The sequence below is a fragment of the Oncorhynchus masou genome, chromosome 3, assembly GCF_036934945.1.
Source record: "Oncorhynchus masou masou isolate Uvic2021 chromosome 3, UVic_Omas_1.1, whole genome shotgun sequence".
Lineage (NCBI taxonomy): Eukaryota > Metazoa > Chordata > Actinopteri > Salmoniformes > Salmonidae > Oncorhynchus > Oncorhynchus masou.
The window spans coordinates 16,730,610-16,755,200 of NC_088214.1; the positions used below are offsets into that span (position 1 = coordinate 16,730,610).

The 24,591-nt window shown below is 45.6% G+C and overlaps 1 protein-coding gene across 1 annotated transcript in view; it reads right to left on the reverse strand.

Annotated features, from left to right (window-relative positions):
* Nucleotides 1-24,591, reverse strand: part of LOC135506809 (cadherin-24-like) — a 110,273-nt gene that overhangs the window by 48,613 nt on the left and 37,069 nt on the right. The window contains exons 2-4 of the mRNA XM_064926192.1: nucleotides 24,156-24,450; nucleotides 21,984-22,103; nucleotides 20,097-20,264 (exon numbers count right to left, since the gene is read on the reverse strand). Coding sequence (XP_064782264.1) covers nucleotides 20,097-20,264; nucleotides 21,984-22,103; nucleotides 24,156-24,438 — 571 coding nt within the window. The 5' untranslated portion in view covers nucleotides 24,439-24,450. The remainder of the gene's footprint in view (nucleotides 1-20,096; nucleotides 20,265-21,983; nucleotides 22,104-24,155; nucleotides 24,451-24,591) is intronic.

Consider the following 24,591-nt stretch of genomic DNA (forward strand, 5'->3'; position numbering starts at 1 on the left):
CCGTTTTAGGACCACTATTGTTTTCACTATATATTTTACCTCTTGGGGATGTTATTCGAAAACATAATGTTAACTGTCACTGCTATGCGGATGACACACAGCTGTACATTTCAATGAAACATGGTGAAGCCCCAAAATTTCCCTTGCTAGAAGCATGTGTTTCAGACATAAGGAAGTGGATGGCTGCAAACTTTCTACTTTTAAACTCGGACAAAACAGAGATGCTTGTTCTAGGTCAAAAGAAACAAAGAGACCTTCTGTTGAATCTGACAATTAATCTTAATGGTTGTACAGTCGTCTCAAATAAAACTGTGAAGGACCTCGGCGTTACTCTGGACCCTGATCTCTCTTTTGAAGAACATATCACGACCATTTCAAGGACAGCTTTTTTCCATCTACGTAACATTGCAAAAATCAGAAACTTTCTGTCCAAAAATGATGCAGAAAAATGAATCCATGCTTTTGTCACTTCTAGGTTAGACAACTGCAATGCTCTACTTTCCGGCTACCCGGATAAAGCACTAAATAAACTTCAGTTGGTGCTAAATACGGCTGCTAGAATTCTGACTAGAACCAAAACATTTGATCATATTACTACAGTGCTAGCGTCTCTACACTGGCTTCCTGTCAAAGCAAGGGCTGATTTCAAGGTTTTACTGCTAACCTACAAAGCATTACAAGGGCTTGCTCCTACCAATCTCTCTGATTTGGTCCTGCCGTACATAGCTACACGTACGCTACGGTCACAAGACGCAAGCCTCCTAATTGTCCCTAGAATTTCTAAGCAAACAGCTGGAGGCAGGGCTTTCTCCTATAGAGCTCAATTTTTATGGAACGGTCTGCCTACCCATGTCAGAGACGCAAACTCAGTCTCAACCTTTAAGTCTTTACTGAAGACTCATCTCTTCAGTGGGTCATATGATTGAGTGTAGTCTGGCCCAGGAGTGGGAAGGTGAACGGAAAGGCTCTGGAGCAACGAACCGCCCTTGCTGTCTCTGCCTGGCCGGTTCCCCTCGTTCCACTGGGATTCTCTGCCTCTAACCCTATTACAGGGGCTGAGTCACTGGCTTACTGGGGCTCTCTCATCCCGTCCCTGGAAGGGGTGCGTCACCTGAGTGGGTTGATTCACTGATGTGGTCATCCTGTCTGGGTTGGCACCCCCCCTTGGGTTGTGCCGTGGCAGAGATCTTTGTGGGCTATACTCAGCCTTGTCTCAGGATGGTGTCCTCGGATGGGGCCACAGTGTCTCCTGACCCCTCCTGTCTCAGCCCCCAGTATTTATGCTGCAGTAGTTTATGTGTCGGGGGGCTAGGGTCAGTTTGTTATATCTGGAGTACTTCTCCTGTCCTATTCGGTGTCCTGTGTGAATCTAAGTGTGCGTTCTCTAATTCTCTCCTTCTCTCTTTCTTTCTCTCTCTTGGAGGACCTGAGCCCTAGGACCATGCCCCAGGACTACCTGACATGATGACTCCTTGCTGTTCCCAGTCCACCTGGCCGTGCTGCTGCTCCAGTTTCAACTGTTCTGCCTTATTATTATTCGACCATGCTGGTCATTTATGAACATTTGAACATCTTGGCCATGTTCTGTTATAATCTCCACCCTGCACAGCCAGAAGAGGACTGGCCACCCCACATATGCTCTCTCTAATTCTCTCTTTCTTTCTCTCTCTCTCTCGGAGGACCTGAGCCCTAGGACCATGCCCCAGGACTACCTGACATGATGACTCCCTGCTGTCCCCAGTCCACCTGACCGTGCTGCTGCTCCAGTTTCAACTGTTCTGCCTTATTATTATTCGACCATGCTGGTCATTTATTTACATCTTGGCCATGTTCTGTTATAATCTCCACCTGGCACAGCCAGAAGAGGACTGGCCACCCCACATAGCCTGGTTCCTCTCTAGGTTTCTTCCTAGGTTTTGGCCTTTCTAGGGAGTTTTTCCTAGCCACCGTGCTTCTACACATGCATTGCTTGCTGTTTGGGGTTTTAGGCTGGGTTTCTGTCCAGCACTTTGAGATATCAGCTGATGTACGAAGGGCTATATAAATAAATTTGATTTTGAACCAAATGGAGGTATTTTGGATATAAAAATAATCTTTATGGAACAAAAGGAACATTTATTGTGTAACTGGGAGTCTCGTGAGTGCAAACCTCTGAAGATTATCAAAGGTAAGCGATTAATTTTATTGCTTTTCTGACTTTCGTGACCAATCTACTTTGCTGCTAGCTGTTTGTAATGTTTTGTCTGCTGAGAGAGATGTCCTTACATAAACGCTTGGTTTGCTTTAGCTGTAAAGCTTTTAAAAAAAATGTTTTATCTGAAACGCCAGGTGGATTATCAACAAGCTAAGCTGTGGTTTGCTGTATTGCACTTGTGATTTCATGAAAATTAAATATTTGTAGTAATTTCATTTGAATTTGGCGCCAAGAAGTTAACAATTCTATTCATATTTACAGATGGCATACACGTTTGTTATGGCAAATGAAAGTTCACAAGTTCGAGAAGGGATTTCTGCCCCAAAAATTTACAATCATGAAGTGGAACAACATTTATTGGATATTTCAAACAAATCAAAAACTGAAAAATTGGGCGTGCAAAATTATTCAGCCCCCTTAAGTTAATACTTTGTAGCGCCACCTTTTGCTGCGATTACAGCTGTAAGTCGCTTGGGGTATGTCTCTATCAGTTTTGCACATCGAGAGACTGAAATTTTTTCCCATTCCTCCTTGCAAAACAGCTCGAGCTCAGTGATGTTGGATGGAGAGCATTTGTGAACAGCAGTTTTCAGTTCTTTCCACAGATTCTCGATTGGATTCAGGTCTGGACTTTGACTTTCTAACACCTGGATATGTTTATTTTTGAACCATTCCATTGTAGATTTTGCTTTATGTTTTGGATCATTGTCTTGTTGGAAGACAAATCTCCGTCCCAGTCTCAGGTCTTTTGCAGACTCCATCAGGTTTTCTTCCAGAATGGTCCTGTACTTGGCTCCATCCATCTTCCCATCAAATTTAACCATCTTCTCTGTCCCTGCTGAAGAAAAGCAGGCCCAAACCATGATGCTGCCACCACCATGTTAGACAGTGGGGATGGTATGGTCAGGGTGATGAGCTGTGTTGCTTTTACGCCAAACATAACGTTTTGCATTGTTGCCAAAAAGTTCAATTTTGGTTTCATCTGACCAGAGCACCTTCTTCCACATGTTTGGTGTGTCTCCCAGGTGGCTTGTGGCAAACTTTAAACAACACTTTTTATGGATATCTTTAAGAAATGGCTTTCTTCTTGCCACTATTCCATAAAGGCCAGATTTGTGCAATATACGACTGATTGTTGTCCTATGGACAGAGTCTCCCACCTCAGCTGTAGATCTCTGCAGTTCATCCAGAGTGATCGTGGGCCTCTTGGCTGCATCTCTGATCAGTCTTCTCCTTGTATGAGCTGAAAGTTTAGAGGGACGGCCAGGTCTTGGTAGATTTGCAGTGGTCTGATACTCCTTCCATTTCAATATTATCGCTTGCACAGTGCTCCTTGGGATGTTTAAAGCCCCAACCCGGATCCGGGTTTGTGACTAAAGCCTCAGGCTCATTAGGAAATCTTTTTAAAATAATGCGTTTGCTCTCAAGCAGCCTTTTCTTAACAACACTGTGTCCAAATCCGGCTTTAAACTTCTTCACAGCAGTATCTCGGACCTGCCTGGTGTGTTCCCTGTTCTTCATGATGCTCTCTGCGCTTTTAACGGACCTCTGAGACTATCACAGTGCAGGTGCATTTATACGGAGACTTGATTACACACAGGTGGATTGTATTTATCATCATTAGTCATTTAGGTCAACATTGGATCATTCAGAGATCCTCACTGAACTTCTGGAGAGAGTTTGCTGCACTGAAAGTAAAGGGGCTGAATAATTTTGCATGCCCAATTTTTGTTGTTTGAAATATCCAATAAATGTCGTTCCACTTCATGATTGTGTCGCACTTGTTGTTGATTCATCACAAAAAAATACAGTTTTATATCTTTATGTTTGAAGCCTGAAATGTGGCAAAAGGTCGCAAAGTTCAAGGGGGCCGAATACTTTCGCAAGGCACTGTATTTCGTTTCTTATACACATATTTAACCCCTTATTTTTGTTGGCACAAAATTACCTCCATACTTCCATTAATTTGTATGGGTTACCTTTAGACGAGTCTCATGACACCTGTGGGGTTCGTAGAGCAAAACAGAGAACATCATCGGATTTGTGAGAATAGAGTGGTCATATTAGTTTGTAGGCCGTTTGGATGCTGCAGATATTTTTGTCAGAAAACTGATTTTCAGGCTGTCTCCTGGTCTGACAAACAACAATATGTAACTTTTGGGGTGCAATCAAATTCACATAGAATGTGTGTTACAGATCTGTCATTCTCAATAAAATCAAGTCCAAGAAGTGGTAGATATGTTCTATGTGTATTTCTATGTTTCCCATTCTTAAGTTTAGTTTTTGCATCTTTTACTCTCGGTTTTGTACACTATCTTCAAACAGTTAAAAGCTCAATATTTTGGTTATGGAAAATATATTTTAAATATATAGTGGTTTAGATAGTTTAGATGGTACAATGATTATCTACTGTACACTATACTTGCTTGTTTTGTCACATAAACTGAAATTAGGCAAACTATTAGAATTTTTGCAACCAGGAAATGCCGGAGCGATTTCTGAAGAGTCCATCTTTAAACTGACGGATTTTGATGGGGATTTTTGTATTATGCTACATAGAATGACACACCGGTGCATCAATAGACTCTAGAGGGGTGCATTTAAAGTGCACTTCATTTAATATAACAGGCTATTTTTCATGGTGCAAAATTTCTACTTATAATATCAAAGGGGTGCAAAAAGGCACCCAATTCATGGAATGACCCTTTACTGTGTAATTAAAGCAGAAAGCACTGAACTTTAGATGAAATTTTAATAAAGAGGAAAGAAATGGGGAGATAAAAAGGAGGCTAATATTAAGCACCTATATTTTAATAAGATCTTATTCTGAGGACAGGGAACTTAATTAGCAATATTGAAATTACTGCTATTACTTAATTGTTTTGTTATCCTCATTATTGCTATTACTTTTGCAATTGCAACCACGCAACCAAGCCCGACTAAATTAGTCAAACTCAAACACCAGACTTCCAGAATTCATTGATGCAGAGCCGTCTAATTCCTTGGTCAGGTTTAATTAACTCTGGGTTGCAATGGTACCCTAAAGAGAGGCTGGGGCGGAAGCTCACACGCTGACAAGGAAACAGGGAAAACATTTGTTTCAAACAAAATGTTCTGTGGGTTGGGTTGCTTAAGACTAGAAAGAGAGAGCTGTGGGGATAGAGAGAATGAGATAGAAAGAGTACGTAGTTTCAAGTTTTTATCATATGCAAGGGTTGGAACCGGTTCAGGGAACAGAACCAAAAACCGGAAAATATCTAAATTATTTGAGGAACAAAACCCAAACCGGAAACGAAAGTGGTCTATACAGAACCATTATTTTAAACGCATGGGAACCATTATTGCATTATTGCAATGCTAGTTAGGGATACTATAGTTATTCCATTTCACATTGGATGTAGCTAGCTAGCTAACGTTTGCTCTGGTCAAACGTTTAACCAACTCGGAAGTTCAAAGACATTCAAAGTTCCTCCATAGAAGCCGCTCCACGGTAGGTATACTTTTCTAGGCCTAATTCAGATAATCCATGTCATAACAAGTTGCCCAGCGCTTCAAGGAAAGATTCCTCCATCCTCTCTTACCCTCTCCTCACCCACAAAATGTAAGTTGCATCTTGCGCCCTACACTGTGACTGGCAGCACAGTTTGTGTGTTTGTCTTTCACTATGATTATACCATGCTGTTAAGGCAAAATATTAAGGCAATGATTGGTGAAGTCATTTAATGTTGAGCAAAATGTTTTAAAAAATGTTGATTGCAAAAACGAGCAGAGAGGAACGATATCAACTGGTACTTTTTGGGGTTTGAACCGGTTCGGAACTTTATTTTGCTAGTTGGAACATTGGAACAGAACCAAAAAATTCTGGTTATGTTCAGCTCGAAAAGATTGGAAAATTATTTAGGTTCCAACCACTGGTTGTATGTACGGGATACGCATGGTATACATCGTTCAATTAAATGCTTACTACACTTTCCTTCTCAACAATGCAAACAACAATAAGAAGTGTATTAATTGAGCAGTATAATAACAGTCTGGTAGCAGCAGTTGGGATGTGTGTGTAGCATCAATGTACACCGAGTGTACAAAACCTACAAGGTGGCGAAAGCGTTTCACAAGGATACTGTCCCATATTGACTCCAGTGCATCCCACAGTTGTGTCAAGTTGGCTGGATGGCCTTTGGGAGGTGAACCATTCTTGATACACACGCAGAACTGTTGAGCATGAAAACCCAGCCAAGTTGCAGTTTTTGACACAAACCAGTGCGCCTTACTACCATACCCAGTTCATAGACACTTAAATATTTTGTGTGCTAAGGTGCGGAGAATCAGAACAGGCTGGTCCAGTTCAAATGTTCAGAACCGTGTTCACTAAGTCTTTGTAGACTACAGTATAGACGAGATAATGGAAGGCAGAGATGTTCTGATGATCTCTGTGAGTTCTTCAGGACCGTGGAGGGAGAGTCAAAGGTTAAGTCCAGGGTCGAGTTCAAAATATTTTCTCTCATTTTCCTGCCAACTGAACATGAACATGACCCTGACCTTTCCTCTCTGCTGGCTTCATCTTGGCCTTGGAGGCACTGTTCATCATAGCCCATTCCAGGACAGAGTATGTGCTTTAGCCAACTGACAACGAGGGTCAGAGGAGTTGGCACATACAGATCTGGACAGGACTATAGCGCAATGTTCCAGGCCTCCTCTCCTCAGCAACTGCAGGGCAACTGAGGTCTGTTCCCCACATGTCCAATAATAACAGTCTAATGGCTGTGTTTATTCACCACTAACTACTTCACATCACCACTCATCTGTAGCCCACTGAAACAGCTGGATTTAGAGCCACAGCAGAACAGCCCTTCAGTTGCAGATTAATTTGCTAGTTCCATATTTGACAATATACTCTACTATATACACATTGAAGTGGTGAGCATTTGTTTAAGAAAACAAGCATTCAGGGGGATGTTGATGTGGATTTATGCGCTGAGTATTACCTACATAATGTTGAACCAGTATTCCAGTCAGGCTCATACATAAGAGATGAGAGCAGACGCCGGGCGGACTGAGGCCATTTCACCTCTACTACCGTTGTCGGTGACAGGATTGTTTCTTTGAAAAGCACCTTATTACCCACCACTTAGCATATCTGCTGGGAGATCACTGACACATTTCCACTTCTTGCTACTTGAGCAGCGGAACCCAGGGAACGTGTTCGGTTGGACATGACCAGGCAGCCACCCAAACCTCTGCTGAACCCCTCAGTGGCAAGAGTGGCAAATGCAAAAGTTCGACCAACTAGACACTTCCCCCGGGGCATTTAATATCCTCTCTGTGTTCCATTTTCAAGCTAGGCTCTATTTTAACCCTACCTCCTCTTTCCGGAACCATCACCACCCACCCCAATTTAACTTTACCCCCCTCTGTGAGTGGCAGTGTCTACATGAGCCAGCCAGCCAGCAGCAGAAGCACCACCCGAGCCGTGGATGGGCAAGCCCCCCGTGGTGCTCACAGTCCAGCAGCTACATTCATCAGGCAGGCGTCTACATCGACGCCGACAGAGAGAGCGAGAGCGAGAGGGAGAGAGAGGGAGAGAGAGAGGGAGAGCGAGAGGGAGAGAGAGAGGAGAGAGAGGGAGAGAGAGCGAGAGAGAGCGAGAGGGAGAGAGAGCGAGAGGAGAGAGAGGGGAGAGAGAGGGGAGAGAGAGAGGGAGAGAGAGCCAGAGCGAGAGAGAGCGAGAGGGAGTGAGAGGGAGAGAGAGGGAGAGAGAGAGGGAGAGAGATGGCTCTGCACAGAGAATGGCTTTAGGGAGACACTGAGAGGGAGAGAAAAAATCGGATGCCATTTTTTCCCAGCACACTCTCAAAAATGGGGAACATTCCCATTAGCATGGAAATCACTTCGCTCTCCCCCTCCGCTCTGCCTTCCTTCCACTGATGGCTCTGCACAATGAGAATGGCTTTAACTGCTATTATTCTGCGTCAGGGCACACTGCCAGGTTAGATGACAAGAGAGGCAAAAAATCGGATGCCATTTTTTCCCAGGTCACACTCTCAAAAATGGAGGGACACATCTTGATGGATTTCATCTCACCACTGATGACGAGACGATGACGATGGCCTAAGGTTGTTCCTGAAAACTGGAACAAATAGCCACTTCTGGCTTCTGGTTTCAAACTCACCCCTCTTCCTCTTCTGATTAAGGCCTATAAGGCCACTGCCCAGGCCTATAATCACAACAAACAGTATGTAGCCCAGTCTGAGTGTTCACTGCCCAGGCCTATAATCACAACAAACAGTATGTAGCCCAGTCTGAGTGTTCACTGCCCAGGCCTATAATCACAACAAACAGTATGTAGCCCAGTCTGAGTGTTCACTGCCCAGGCCTATAATCACAACAAACAGTATGTAGCCCAGTCTGAGTGTTCACTGCCCAGGCCTATAATCACAACAAACAATATGTAGCCCAGTCTGAATGTTCACTGCCCAGGCCTGTAATCACAACCAACAGCCAGTACCCAGGAGGCAGTGGCACTGCGACCCTAACAACCCAACGCCTCTCTCCCTCACACCCCCGTGTGCCAGGTCAAATCTCTGGGCCACCGCTGCAGTAACAGTCAAAAGCACGCAGGCAGGGCAGAGCAGGCAGGGCAGAGCAGAGCAGAGCAGGCAGGTAGCACCCCCAAAGGTGCATATCCAAGCAGCACCATGCCACATTACAAACTCTGGTGCAATGCAATCCAATCCCGGGCCTAATTGTGCGTTGCGATACAATGGAGCGATTTCAGGGACGTTTTCATGGCCCACTGTTAACTATAGCCCCCTGAGGGGTTCTCTATCAGGAGGGATCCCTGTGTTTAAACTGTTTGTATGTGTACTGTGTGTACTGTGTATGTATATGTATGTGTGTACTGTGTGTGTGTATGTGTGTGTGTACTGTGCTGTGTGCGTGTTTGCATTCTCCCAGCCGACACCAATCAGCTGTCCATAAATTGTCCTCCAAGCAGTCAGCCAGGTCTCTACAGTCACATGACAAGGCCCATCACCGCTTCACAGCCCCAGAGCCCTGCAATCTAGCCCTGAACCAGAGATAAGACTAGCAACGTTTCAATGCACTGTTTCCACACGCAGAATGAGATTAAATTATTTCGGCTCACATGATTGCAACTGCAACAAGGCAGTTTGCTTAGTTCTTATTCTCTCACTCTATATTATCCATCCCTCCTTATCTCCTCTTCCCATCCTTCCTCCATCCCTCCTTCACACTCAGTGAACTTGCCCTCCGGAATCATTTTCATGCCTTCAAACAAGCTTCTCATCTTCATCATGTCATATAGAGGGACAACAGTGATAAGTAACGTCAATGGGTGGCAAGCACCCATTGGAAAGATGCAGTGTAGAGATGGGAGTTGGGTGGTCACATTGGAAAGATGCAGAGTAGAGATGGGAGTTGGGTGGTCACATTGGAAAGATGCAGAGAGATGGGAGTTGGGTGGTCACATTGGAAAGATGCAGAGTAGAGATGGGAGTTGTGTGGTCACATTGGAAAGATGTAGAGTAGAGATTGGGAGTTGGGTGGTCACATTGGAAAGATGCAGAGTAGAGATGGGAGTTGGGTGGTCACATTGGAAAGATGAGGAGAGATGGGAGTTGGGTGGTCACATTGGAAAGGTACAGAGTAGAGATGGGAGTTGGGTGGTCACAATGGAAAGATGCAGATTACAGATGGGAGTTGGGTGGTCACATTGGAAAGATGCAGAGTAGAGATGGGAGTTGGGTGGTCACATTGGAAAGATGCAGAGTAGAGATGGGAGAGATTGGGTGTGGTCACATTGGAAAGATTCAGAGTAGAGATGGGAGTTGGGTGGTCACATTGGAAAGATGCAGAGTAGAGATGGGAGTTGGGTGGTCACATTGGAAAGATGCAGAGTAGAGATGGGAGTTGGGTGGTCACATTGGAAAGATGCAGAGTAGAGATGGGAGTTGGGTGGTCACATTGGAACGGTTACAGAGAGATGGGAGTTGGGTGATCACATTGGAAAGATGCAGAGTAGAGATGGGAGTTGGGTGGTCACATTGGAAAGATGCAGAGTAGAGATGGGAGTTGGGTGGTCACATTGGAAAGATGCAGAGAGATGGGAGTTGGGTGGTCTCATTGGAAAGATGCAGAGTAGAGATGGGAGTTGGGTGGTCACATTGGAAAGATGCAGAGAGATGGGAGTTGGGTGGTCTCATTGGAAAGATGCAGAGAGAGATGGGAGTTGGGGTCACATTGGAAAGATCTAGAGATGGGAGTTGGGTGGTCTCATTGGAAAGATGCAGAGTAGAGATGGGAGTTGGTTGATCACATTGGAAAGATGCAGAGTAGAGATGGGAGTTGGGTGGTCACATTGGAAAGATGCAGAGAGATGGGAGTTGGGTGGTCACATTGGAAAGATGCAGAGAGATGGGAGTTGGTTGACGCAGAAGAACATGGGAAGAGGATGTTCACATAAAAAAGGACTAGTCAGCTAAATGTAGCGTCTCCTCAGATCATTGCAGCTTCATAAACATACATTAATCAGCTTATTTTTAAGTCAGATTACATTGTCAATGCCATACAACATAGTCTATGATCAGGCAAATCACAAATGCCTTTTCAATGTCACATTGAACAAGACAGTTGATGCAATGTTGTATACTGTACAGCAAAGGGTTGCTATTTGCTATTGTATAGCACTGATGAGATGGAAATTCTACCAATGGTGGCCACCACCACATTAGTCGATAATTGAGTTGCTATATATGATGTTTACTGATATGGACACATTTTCTATGGGTTTACTGACCCAACTACTAAATGACAGTTCCCTGCACATGGTTTGAAATACCAACACTCAAAACTCAAGTGTCTCCCTATGCAGCATTAGTGTCATACAAAGGATATCTGCGGTCATAAGTTTTACAGCGCTGTACGAACAAGCAAGAAGACTTACTGAGACCGCTCTGAAGCATTCTGTGGCCCTCATCAAGCTTGGCGACTAAAATACATATATGGTGTGATGGGAGCATTAGTGTTGGTTAATACATGCAGGTTTATGGTCAGACTGGAGGGTATCGTGACGGATTGTTAGGACAGAGGGGAGAATTCTCGCATGGATGCTTCTATTTAACAATCAGAGAGAGCGATTGGCTCTCTGTGGTGCTCTAAAACAGGAACAGATGGGGGAGTGTGAAAGGACAGTGTGAAGGGGGTGACTAGGGCATTGGGGTTTTATGTGGGGGAGACAAACAGAGGGAGAGATAGGGGGTTGGGGGAGAGAGAGAGAGAGAGGGGGGGAGAGGGAGAGCGGGGGGCAGAGAAAGGGAGACGAGAGAGAGAGACAAAGAGAGATAAAGAGAGAGATGCAGGGGAAGAGATTGGGGAGATAGTGAAAGAGAGTGCAAGGGAGAGAGAGTGAAAGACAGTGAAAGGGAGAGAGAGTGAAAGACAGTGAAAGGGAGAGAGAGAAAGACAGTGAAAGGGAGAGAGAGTGAATGACAGTGAAAGGGAGAGAGAGAGAAAGACAGTGAAAGGGAGAGAGAGTGAAAGACAGTGAAAGGGAGAGAGAGAGAAAGACAGTGAAAGGAAGAGAGAGAAAGACAGTGAAAGGGAGAAAGAGAGAGAGTGAAAGACAGTGAAAGGGAGAGAGAGTGAAAGACAGTGAAATGGAGAGAGAGAGAAAGACAGTGAAAGGGAGAGAGAGTGAAAGACAGTGAAAGGGAGAGAGAGAGAAAGACAGTGAAAGGGAGAGAGAGAAAGACAGTGAAAGGGAGAGAGAGAAAGACAGTGAAAAGGTGAAAGAGAGAGTGAAAGACAGTGAAAGGGAGAGAGAGTGAAAGACAGTGAAAGGGAGAGAAAGACAGTGAAAGGGAAGACAGTGAAAGGGAGAGAGAGAGAAAGACAGTGAAAGGGAGAGAGAGTGAAAGACAGTGAAAGGGAGAGAGAGTGAAAGACAGTGAAAGGGAGAGAGAGTGAAAGACAGTGAAAGGGAGAGAGAGTGAAAGACAGTGAAAGGGAGAGAGAGTGAAAGACAGTGAAAGGGAGAGAGAGTGAAAGACAGTGAAAGGGAGAGAGAGAAAGACAGTGAAAGGGAGAGAGAGTGAAAGACAGTGAAAGGGAGAGAGAGAAAGACAGTGAAAGGGAGAGAGAGTGAAAGACAGTGAAAGGGAGAGAGAGAAAGACAGTGAAAGACAGTGAAAGGGAGAGAAAGACAGTGAAAGACAGTGAAAGACAGTGAAAGGGAGAGAGTGAAAGACAGTGAAAGACAGTGAAAGGGAGAGAGAGTGAAAGACAGTGAAAGGGAGAGAGAGAAAGACAGTGAAAGGGAGAGAGAGAGAAAGACAGTGAAAGAGAGAAAGACAGTGAAAGGGACAGTGAAAGGTGAAAGAGAGAGAAAGACAGTGAAAGGGAGAGAGAGAAAGACAGTGAAAGGGAGAGAGAGTGAAAGACAGTGAAAGGGAGAGAGAGTGAAAGACAGTGAAAGGGAGAGAGAGTGAAAGACAGTGAAAGGGAGAGAGAGTGAAAGACAGTGAAAGGGAGAGAGAGTGAAAGACAGTGAAAGGGAGAGAGAAAGACAGTGAAGAGACAGTGAAAGGGAGAGAGAGAAAAGACAGTGAAAGGGAGAGAGAGAAAGACAGTGAAAGGGAGAGAGAGAAAGACAGTGAAAGGGAGAGAGAGAAAGACAGTGAAAGGGAGAGAGAGTGAAAGGGAAAGGAGAGAGAGTGAAAGACAGTGAAAGGGAGAGAGAGTGAAAGACAGTGAAAGGGAGAGAGAGTGAAAGACAGTGAAAGGGAGAGAGAGTGAAAGACAGTGAAAGGGAGAGAGAGAAAAGACAGTGAAAGGGAGAGAGAGTGAAAGACAGTGAAAGGGAGAGAGAGTGAAAGACAGTGAAAGGGAGAGAGAGAAAGACAGTGAAAGGGAGAGAGAGTGAAAGACAGTGAAAGGGAGAGAGAGTGAAAGACAGTGAAAGGGAGAGAGAGTGAAAGACAGTGAAAGGGAGAGAGAGTGAAAGACAGTGAAAGGGAGAGAGAGAAAGACAGTGAAAGGGAGAGAGAGTGAAAGACAGTGAAAGGGAGAGAGAGAAAGACAGTGAAAGGGAGAGAGAGTGAAAGACAGTGAAAGGGAGAGAGAGTGAAAGACAGTGAAAGGGGAGAGAGACAGTGAAAGGGAGAGACAGTGAAAGGGAGAGAGAGTGAAAGACAGTGAAAGGGACAGTGAAAGGGAGAGAGAGTGAAAGACAGTGAAAGGGAGAGAGAGTGAAAGACAGTGAAAGGGAGAGAGAGTGAAAGACAGTGAAAGGGAGAGAGAGTGAAAGACAGTGAAAGGGAGAGAGAGAAAGACAGTGAAAGGGAGAGAGAGTGAAAGACAGTGAAAGGGAGAGAGAGTGAAAGACAGTGAAAGGGAGAGAGAGTGAAAGACAGTGAAAGGGAGAGAGAGAAAGACAGTGAAAGGGAGAGTGAGAGTGAAAGACAGTGAAAGGGAGAGAGAGTGAAAGACAGTGAAAGGGAGAGAGAGTGAAAGACAGTGAAAGGGAGAGAGAGTGAAAGACAGTGAAAGGGAAAGGGAGAGAGTGAAAGACAGTGAAAGGGAGAGAGAGTGAAAGACAGTGAAAGGGAGAGAGAGAAAGACAGTGAAAGGGAGAGAGAGTGAAAGACAGTGAAAGGGAGAGAGAGAAAGACAGTGAAAGGGAGAGAGAGAAAGACAGTGAAAGGGAGAGAGAGAAAGACAGTGAAAGGGAGAGAGAGAAAGTGAAAGGGAAAGAGGACAGTGAGTGAAAGACAGTGAAAGGGAGAGAGAGAAAGACAGTGAAAGGGAGAGAGAGTGAAAGACAGTGAAAGGGAGAGAGAGTGAAAGACAGTGAAAGGGAGAGAGAAAGACAGTGAAAGACAGTGAAAGGTGAAAGGGAGAGAGAGTGAAAGACAGTGAAAGGGAGAGAGAGTGAAAGACAGTGAAAGGGAGAGAGAGAAAGACAGTGAAAGGGAGAGAGAGTGAAAGACAGTGAAAGGGAGAGAGAGTGAAAGACAGTGAAAGGGAGAGAGAGTGAAAGACAGTGAAAGGGAGAGAGAGACAGTGAAAGACAGTGAAAGGGAGAGAGAGTGAAAGACAGTGAAAGGGAGAGAGAGAAAGACAGTGAAAGGGAGAGAGAGTGAAAGACAGTGAAAGGGAGAGAGAGTGAAAGACAGTGAAAGGGAGAGAGAGAAAGACAGTGAAAGGGAGAGAGAGTGAAAGACAGTGAAAGGGAGAGAGAGAAAGACAGTGAAAGGGAGAGAGAAAGACAGTGAAAGGGAGAGAGAAAACAGACAGTGAAAGGGAGAGAGAGAAAGACAGTGAAAGGGAGAGAGAGTGAAAGACAGTGAAAGGGAGAGAGAGTGAAAGACAGTGAAAGGGAGAGAGAGAAAGACAGTGAAAGGGAGAGAGAGTGAAAGACAGTGAAAGGGAGAGAGAGAAAGACAGTGAAAGGGAGAGAGAGTGAAAGACAGTGAAAGGGAGAAAGGACAGAAAGAGAGAGTGAAAGACAGTGAAAGGGAGAGAGAGTGAAAGACAGTGAAAGGGAGAGAGAGTGAAAGACAGTGAAAGGGAGAGAGAGAAAGACAGTGAAAGGGAGAGAGAGAAAGACAGTGAAAGGGAGAGAGAGTGAAAGACAGTGAAAGGGAGAGAGAGAAAGACAGTGAAAGGGAGAGAGAGAAAGACAGTGAAAGGGAGAGAGAGTGAAAGACAGTGAAAGGGAGAGAGAGAAAGACAGTGAAAGGGAGAGAGAGTGAAAGACAGTGAAAGGGAGAGAGAGAAAGACAGTGAAAGGGAGAGAGAGTGAAAGACAGTGAAAGGGAGAGAGAGTGAAAGACAGTGAAAGGGAGAGAGAGTGAAAGACAGTGAAAGGGAGAGAGAGAAAGACAGTGAAAGGGAGAGAGAGTGAAAGACAGTGAAAGGGAGAGAGAGAAAGACAGTGAAAGGGAGAGAGAGTGAAAGACAGTGAAAGGGAGAGAGAGTGAAAGACAGTGAAAGGGAGAGAGAGTGAAAGACAGTGAAAGGGAGAGAGAGTGAAAGACAGTGAAAGGGAGAGAGAGAAAGACAGTGAAAGGGACAGTGAAAGGGAGAGAGAGTGAAAGACAGTGAAAGGGAGAGAGAGTGAAAGACAGTGAAAGGGAGAGAGAGTGAAAGACAGTGAAAGGGAGAGAGAGTGAAAGACAGTGAAAGGGAGACAGTGAAAGGGAGAGAGAGAAAGACAGTGAAAGGGAGAGAGAGTGAAAGACAGTGAAAGGGAGAGAGAGAAAGACAGTGAAAGGGAGAGAGAGTGAAAGACAGTGAAAGGGAGAGAGAGTGAAAGACAGTGAAAGGGAGAGAGAGAAAGACAGTGAAAGGGAGAGAGAAAGACAGTGAAAGACAGTGAAAGGGAGAGAGAGTGAAAGACAGTGAAAGGGAGAGAGAAAGACAGTGAAAGACAGTGAAAGGGAGAGAGAGTGAAAGACAGTGAAAGGGAGAGAGAGAAAGACAGTGAAAGGGAGAGAGAGTGAAAGACAGTGAAAGGGAGAGAGAGTGAAAGACAGTGAAAGGGAGAGAGAGAAAGACAGTGAAAGGGAGAGAGAGAAAGACAGTGAAAGGGAGAGAGTGAAAGACAGTGATAGGGAGAGAGAGTGAAAGACAGTGAAAGGGAGAAGAGGAAAGACAGTGAAAGGGAGAGAGAGAAAGACAGTGAAAGGGAGAGAGAGTGAAAGACAGTGAAAGGGAGAGAGAGTGAAAGACAGTGAAAGGGAGAGAGAGTGAAAGACAGTGAAAGGGAGAGAGAGAAAGACAGTGAAAGGGAGAGAGAGAAAGACAGTGAAAGGGAGAGAGAGTGAAAGACAGTGAAAGGGAGAGAGAGTGAAAGACAGTGAAAGGGAGAGAGAGTGAAAGACAGTGAAAGGGAAAGACAGTGAAAGGGGAGAGAGTGAAAGACAGTGAAAGGGAGAGAGAGTGAAAGACAGTGAAAGGGAGAGAGAGTGAAAGACAGTGAAAGGGAGAGAGAGTGAAAGACAGTGAAAGGGAGAGAGAGTGAAAGACAGTGAAAGGGAGAGAGAGAAAGACAGTGAAAGGGAGAGAGTGAAAGACAGTGAAAGACAGTGAAAGGGAGAGAGAGTGAAAGACAGTGAAAGGGAGAGAGAGAAAAGACAGTGAAAGGGAGAGAGAGTGAAAGACAGTGAAAGGGAGAGAGAAAGACAGTGAAAGGGACAGAGAGTGAAAGACAGTGAAAGGGAGAGAGAGTGAAAGACAGTGAAAGGGAGAGAGAGAAAGACAGTGAAAGGGAGAGAGAGAAAGACAGTGAAAGGGAGAGAGAGACAGTGAAAGACAGTGAAAGGTAGAGAGAGTGAAAGACAGTGAAAGGGAGAGAGAGAAAGACAGTGAAAGGGAGAGAGAGTGAAAGGGAGAGACAGTGAAAGACAGTGAAAGGGAGAGAGAAAAGACAGTGAAAGGGAAAGACAGAAAGGGAGAAAAGACAGTGAAAGGGAGAGAGAGTGAAAGACAGTGAAAGGGAGAGAGAGACAGTGAAAGGGAGAAGAGTGAAAGACAGTGAAAGGGAGAGAGAGTGAAAGACAGTGAAAGGGAGAGAGAGTGAAAGACAGTGAAAGGGAGAGAGAGTGAAAGACAGTGAAAGGGAGAGAGAGTGAAAGACAGTGAAAGGGAGAGAGAGTGAAAGACAGTGAAAGGGAGAGAGAGAGAAAGACAGTGAAAGGGAGAGAGAGTGAAAGACAGTGAAAGGGAGAGAGAGTGAAAGACAGTGAAAGGGAGAGAGAGAAAAGACAGTGAAAGGGAGAGAGAAAAGACAGTGAAAGGGAGAGAGTGAAAGACAGTGAAGTGAAAGGAGAGAGAGTGAAAGACAGTGAAAGGGAGAGAGAGAAAGACAGTGAAAGGGAGAGAGAGTGAAAGACAGTGAAAGGGAGAGAGAGAAAGACAGTGAAAGGGAGAGAGAGTGAAAGACAGTGAAAGGGAGAGAGAGAAAGACAGTGAAAGGGAGAGAGAGTGAAAGACAGTGAAAGGGAGAGAGAGTGAAAGACAGTGAAAGGGAGAGAGAGTGAAAGACAGTGAAAGGGAGAGAGAGTGAAAGACAGTGAAAGGGAGAGAGAGTGAAAGACAGTGAAAGGGAGAGAGAGAAAGACAGTGAAAGGGAGAGAAAGTGAAAGACAGTGAAAGGGAGAGAGAGAAAGACAGTGAAAGGGAGAGAGAGAGAGAGAGGAAAGAGAAGAAAAGCAGGGGATGAGGTTGGCACTGAAGGAAGATGACAAAGCCTGTCACCTCTCACTCTCCCGGTCTCCTTCTCTCAACTTGATGAGCTGCCAAACATCAGCATGAGTGTGTATGTGTGCGTGTAGATATTCTTCTTATACATTTGTGTACAATGTATACAATAGCGGTAAGCTAGCTAGTGAGTCATATTTGAGATACAGTGTGTGCGCACATGTGCCTGTGTGTCAAGAGGAGAAAGAGTGGAGAGCAAGGTTGAGCAAGACCGATGGAGTGCTTACAGGTACTTGTGTAATATACGGCACAAATAGGCTACATACTCAAAAACACACACACGCACACACACGCGTGCGCGCACAAAAGGGTTAAGCTGTTATGCATTGCCATTCTCAATCCCCTGCAACTTCATCACCTCACCCACTCATACTTCTCTTCTTTTCCTCTCGCTCATTTCCTCAGAGGACAAATTACCGTGATTACCATCCTACCTCCCTCTGCTCCATTCTCTCGCTCCCTCGCTCCTTATTTCATAGATTTCACAGTGTAAGTATTTCTCTCCTTCTGGCTGTCTTTGTGTGCCCTGTTCCATTCTTTCTTTCACCTCCTCCATCTTACTGTTCTGCCCATTCCCTCTGTCCTTTCATATCTCCAGTCAAACTATCATTCTGGTCTTTATCTCTTTCTCCTTCCCTAAGGAGGACTCTCTTTATCTCTTCCTCGTCCTCTTCATTTTATGTCTTTCTCTACCTCCCCCTCTCTCTCTCTTCCTCCCGTCTTTCACCATCCCCCCATCCCTCTAACTCTTCCCAAGTCCAATATTCTCATTAACGGCCACACACTCTGGGGAAATAAATGAGTCATATTTATGATGAAACCCTCTCTGTACCGCTGTCCCTCATCTCGTTGTTGCATAAAAAAGACACTGATGTTATCAGGCCTACCTATGTAGTCATCCGTCAGACAATCTACCCCTCCATCCATCACCCGGGCGCAGGCTGCGTCTCCACTCCTCTTGGCAGCCAAGGCTTTTAAAAGTGCATAAAACTCCAGATTGGATATGGAGCACCTGTGTCCGCAAGTGGAACATCTTCCCAGCCAACTGCCCCTGAGCTATGAATCAATGTTCTGCCCTGGCTAAGGAGCAGCCCACATATGGTTCCTAGAACATTGTAGGGGTGTAATTTATACAGTGGATCTCGATATCCATCTGGGTTCACAAGCTCCACAGGTTGTCAGGTTTTGGTGTTAGGACATACCTTGACAGCTATCAAAGCTGCCATATGGTAACAACGCTACAGTACCGTTTGGCTCCTTGAAGAAAGTCATGAACGGAGGGATTGGAGGCAAAACCCAGGAGGCTTGTGATGAGTCTCGTGATGTCTGAGAATACATTTGTGTTGCTGCCCGCAAACCATCCCATTACAACTTGTTAGGGAATATAATACTATTCACCAACATCTGGTTCATTCATTCCTATTTAATTCTCCCCCAATGGTAAATGCCATGTGAAATATAGTAAGCAGCACTGACTTTGGGAGAAAGAGGTTGGATTGTGAGTGTCTTTTAGGCCCTGGTATGTAATTGAGCAAAGCGGCGGGGAGCCTGGCTTTGGTAGTGTCCTAACCCCCAACTGTCACACTGCAGCGGCAGGGGTACTAACTGCGATGAACAGGCTGGAAGAATGAGTCTGGTTTAATGGCAGCACTTCCCCATTGGTTCGCCTCCTCTTATTTAATCTCTCCTCTCTCTCCTCTCCTCTCTCCTCCTCTCCCCTCCTCTCTCCTCCCCTCCCCTCCTCTCTCCTCTCCTCCCCTCCTCTCCTCTCCCTTCCTCTCTCCTCCCCTCCCCTCTTCTCCTCTCTCCTCTCTCCCCTCCCCTCTTCTCCTCCCCTCCCCTCTTCTCCTCTCTCTTCTCTCCCCTCCCCTCTTCTCCTCTCCTCTCTCTCCCCTCCCCTCTCTCCTCTCTCCTATCCCCTTCTCCTAGGATGCTTAAAAGGAGCCTGAGTGTACATGTGGTCCGTATAGAACCCTGCCCATTGCCACCGGAACTGCCCAATGTGTTTCTAGCTCAGAGCGATTGATTGATAAAGTAAATCTCTTAGAGTGTGTGTGGGAGGGACAGGTGTGTGTGTGTGTGTGTGTGTGTGTGTGTGTGTGTGTGTGTGTGTGTGTGTGTGTGTGTGTGTGTGTGTGTGTGTGTGTGTGTGTGTGTGTGTGTGTGTGTGTGTGTGTGTGTGTGTGTGTGTGTGTGTGTGTGTGTGTGTGTGTGTGTGTGTGTGTGTGTGTCATGGATCCACCTGTCATCAGAGGGCGGCACAGACCGTCCCAGAGACGTTAACGTCACTCAGGTGAGTCAAATTTACTCATTATGATTTCCCTGTTAAAAGAGGTGTATTTTCTGTTGTCCTTTGCAGAAGCTTGAATTGTTTAACGTGTGCGGTCGTTTCATGAGTGCGTTTTCGAGACATAGTGTTTGTTGTTTTTACAAGAGTCCTGTGATCCTGTGGCTACTGTTTCTCAGTAAAGTATTATGTTAATCGTTAACCACTGATTCCTCGTCTGGTCTCTTCTCTGCACCTGGGTCCAACCTCACCACGTCCCAGTGGGTGGATTTGTGAGTGGATTTGTGGGTGTGTGTGTGCATGTGTGCATGTGATATGTGTGTAAGTGTCACTCACTCTGGGTGAAGCGAGGAGGGTTGTCGTTGACGTCACTCAGCCTGACAGTGACAGTAGTGGTCCCTGAAAGACCTCCCAGATGGCCCCCCATGTCCTTGGCCTGCAGGACAACCAGGTATTGGTCCTGGGTTTCTCTGTCCATATCAGGCACTGCTGTACGCAGGATACCTGGAAAAACACACACACCAAAGACATACAGTAGTTCAAGATCAATCATTTCCACTATGCAGAATGACCTGATTCAGCTTCACATACAGAGGCTGCCTCTAGCTGTGCTCACCAAACCCAGCCAAACCAGGAGAATGGTAGCCAAGGTAGCTAAATCACCTTGAAAAAATGTATACTCTTGTAAAGCTAGTGAAAATATGAGGCTTTGATGGGGTATATGAACGGAATTAACAATCAACCAGCATCAATATCTGAGCAAATGTGATGTGGCTCTGGGATGATGTGTGTGTGTGTGTGTGTGTGTGTGTGTGTGTGTGTGTGTGTGTGTGTGTGTGTGTGTGTGTGTGTGTGTGTGTGTGTGTGTGTTTGTGTGTGTGTGTGTGTGTGTGTGTGTGTGTGTGTGTGTGTGTGTGTGTGTGTGTGTGTGTGTGTGTGTGTGTGTGTGTGTGTGTGTGTAGAATGAGACCTTTTTAAATGAAGAGAGGGAACAGAGTGGACCGGCTCTGCATGCAAACCCTGCTAATGGACGAGAGCTTCAGTTAACATACGCTGTGCAGAATTAGGATAATATACCCAATTAGCATACAAAACCCCACAAGCAGAACCCTCTTCACTCATACCAGAGGTGCCTCCAACAAGTAATTACATTGCATCAGAATTCAATAACGGCATCGCAGACGCTGTCTACCTATAATATCCCCTTGTCGACAAATAGAGTAAATCCAACTAGTACACACATATGCTCATACACACTCACTCAGCAAACAGACTTCAAAATGCCTAACTAGGCGACACACTCGTACAGTAAACATATGGTATAAAATGCAGTGTTTACTAGCTTGCAGGCTGTCAATCACCTAGTGAGGCAACAGAGGACGAAATGTGATGTTTGAAATGCCCACGGTTTTCTCTCAGGCAGTGTGCAGAAGACCTTCCCATCTGCCTGGGTTGACACCAAAGCCCCCCGAAACACACAGTATATTTTAGTGAAGAGACAGGTCCTTTGAGCCTTTTTAATCTTTCCCAAACCTTTCCTGACATCTCCCTTTGAGCAGACATCTTTTTGTTTTTCCGCCTTCAAAAAAATATAATTTAAGGCGGTTGCTGCAGTTTGTTGGATGCACATAGACTCTGGCAGTCTGAATACATTTCTGCCAGCTTGAACTGGATTAACTGAGAAGGAGCAGGAGGGCACACAGAGAGAGGGAATAGGGGAAACGAGACGTGGGGCAAATGGCAGGGAGGTAAGAGAAAGGGATATGGGGAGGGGGTAGATAGAGAGGAATGGGCAAGTCTGACAGACAGTGTGAGGGACTGAGAGAGAGGTTGAAGGAGGGATAGGGATAGAGAAGGGCGAGAAATACAGAGCTGTGGGGATAAACACTGCAAAGAGACTTGTAAAGGAAGAAAATGGTTGGCTGGAGAGGAAGCAGAGAGGGAGGGCAGAGGGAGGGAGTAGGGAGAGAGGGAGAGAGTAGCGAGGGAGGGAGGGAGGGACGGAGGGAGGGAGGGAGGGAGAGAGGGAGGGAAGGGGGTAGCAGAGAGGGAGGAGGGGAGGGAGGGAGGGAGCAGAGAGGGAGCAGAGAGGGAGAGAGTAGAGAGGGAGGGAAGGGGGTAGCAGAGAGGGAGGAGGGGAGGGAGGGAGGGAGCAGAGAGGGAGGGAGCAGAGAGGCAGGGAGGGAATGCATGCACACTAAGTGGAGAACAAGAGGCACTCACCTGTCTGTGGGTCCACAGAGAAGAACTGCTGTCCCTGCACAAGTGTATACACCAGCCTGGCACTGTTCCCATAGGTTGGGTCGTCAGCATCTGTCGCTGTCACCTGGATTATAGAAGTACCTGAGGGAGGAGGGGAGAGAGCAGAGGAATGTTAATAAAACAGAATACCGCACACACACACACACACACACACACACACACACACACACACACACACACACACACACACACACACACACACACACACACACACACACACACACACACACACACACACACACACACACACACACACACTGACTGGACACAGCAGTACATTAACTCAGCACTGCCAGAGAGCCAAATACACACTGGCTGACTGACTGACTGATTGACTGGCTCGCTGACAACCCCCACCTCTCTTTCTCCCTCTCCCTCTCTATCTCCCTCTCTCTTTCTCTCTCTCTCTTTTCACCCCATTCACTCTCCTTCGGCAGCAGTGTGACAAATATTTTATTCACTTTCCTTCTCCCCTGCTGCACACCTTCTTTCTCTCTCCATTCTGTCTGTCTCACTTCATTTCTCTTCATCTCTTTCACAATTCCCTTTGGCTCCCTCTCAATCTCTCTGTCTGTCGGTTGCCCCCCTTGTCTCCCCCTGACTCCCTCATGTCATGAATCCCTGCCTCTCCTGACAGATATGGACACTTTTTCCCACCAAATAAATCAAAGACCGTCAGCTTTATGTGTGATATTGAAATTGTAGCAAAAAAAAAATATATATATATAGTTTGGAAAGAAGAACTATGTTTCCCATGGGGCACTGGGCTGACAAGCTTTGAGGGAAGAGGGGATTTGTGGGAGCAGCTGTTGCTGTTTTCTGACATCAAAGCCCCGACAGTGTCACCGAGAGAGAAAGCAAGGGAGGGAGGGAGAGAGGGAGGATGGAGGGAGAGAGGAGTGAGAGAGACTGGGTCTGATTACTGATCTATCACAGGTAGTTAAAAAGACCATAGTGATGCACCCGTGCATCAGTCTAAGTAACATAATATAAAAATCTCCATCAAAATCCATCAGTTTCAGCTAGAGATATCAGTTTTCTGCATGGGCTGCATCTCAATCCACCACATCCGATGATGTTGGCCTTCCACAACTGCGATGGAAGGTGACCGAGCTCCAGCTGTGTTTATCAGACCATGAAACATCCCGAAAATCATCTGTAGCGTTTTTCTTTGTTGCTGTAACTAATATGACCCCACGATAGAAAGGGGAGACTCTCTCGAACACAAAGGTGTTCCGTTTTTCTCTATGGCCCCCACATGTGTCATGGGACTCGTCTGAAGGTAACCCATACAAACAAATGGAAGTATGGAGATAGCTTTGTCCCAACAGAAATAACGAGTTATACATGTGCAAAAAAAAAACAAGTCACATGGAAGATGGAGAGAGAAAGGGAGAGTGAGAGAAGCAAATGTTTTGATGCATGAGGCAGTAAAATAATGATCAGACAGACAGATCAAACCAGGTTGACTAGGGTTGACGCAACAAGCACGAGAGAGAGACATCTATTGATTTACAGTCTGCCTTGGTGATATAGCACAGTCACAATTTGTAGTGATCATACATTCAGACAGATGTATTACCAGTGAATGGAGCAAAATTCTATTCACACTGCCTGGCACAGAGACGTTCATACCCTGGGTGAATACCATAGTGATTTCTTTCCATGTGAAATAATGTAAGGCTATAGTAGCTATAGAAACCATATCCTAGTATCCACTTAAAACTAACCGTGGGGATGAAATTCACATCACACAAGTTGTTTAGAGCAATCAAGGGAAGAAAACTGAAATCATAGTGAAAGTGAGATGATGTGTGTTATTGTGACTACTAACATTATCTTATTACCACTGTTGCATTGATGGTGGAAGATATGACCAGTTTTATGTAACAGCTCTTTAAAAAGACTTTCATGGCTCCGCTATCTATTAGTCTCAGAGCAACCCACCGTACCTAGGTAAATATTTCATCCCGGGGAAATATTGAAACCATGATTGACTGAACAACTCAGTCTGGGACCGAGCTTTGGAAAGCAAGCCCACATCAAAATGGATGATAGTATTAATAAAATGGAAGCAGACAGTAGCTGATAAAACAGCAGATTAAACAGACAACGGCTCCTCGGCTTCAGTACCTATGTTGGCCATCTCAGGCACGGTGGCACTGTAGGGCCCTTCTTCAAACAGAGGGGGGTTGTCGTTGATGTCCTGTACTCTGATGATGAACGTGGATGATGGCTCCAGGGCCCGGTCGGTCTGCCGGTCGGTTGCTGTAGCGATGAGGCGGTACTCGTCCTTCTCCTCACGATCCAGGGGCTTGGTGACATGGATGTTGCCTGTCTTCTCGTCAATCACAAACACAGACCCCGCCCCCTCACCACGTAGCAAGTACTTGGTGCGTCCATCACCTCTGTCCATGTCAGTGTGCAGCTGAGAGAGAGTGAGAGAAAAAAAGAGAGAGGGAGAGCGAAAGAGATATATAGAGGAAGAGCTATAATTTATCAAATAAAAGAGAATGAATCAAAGAGAAATAAAGGTGATTGTACACAGTGATTATACACAGTGATAATA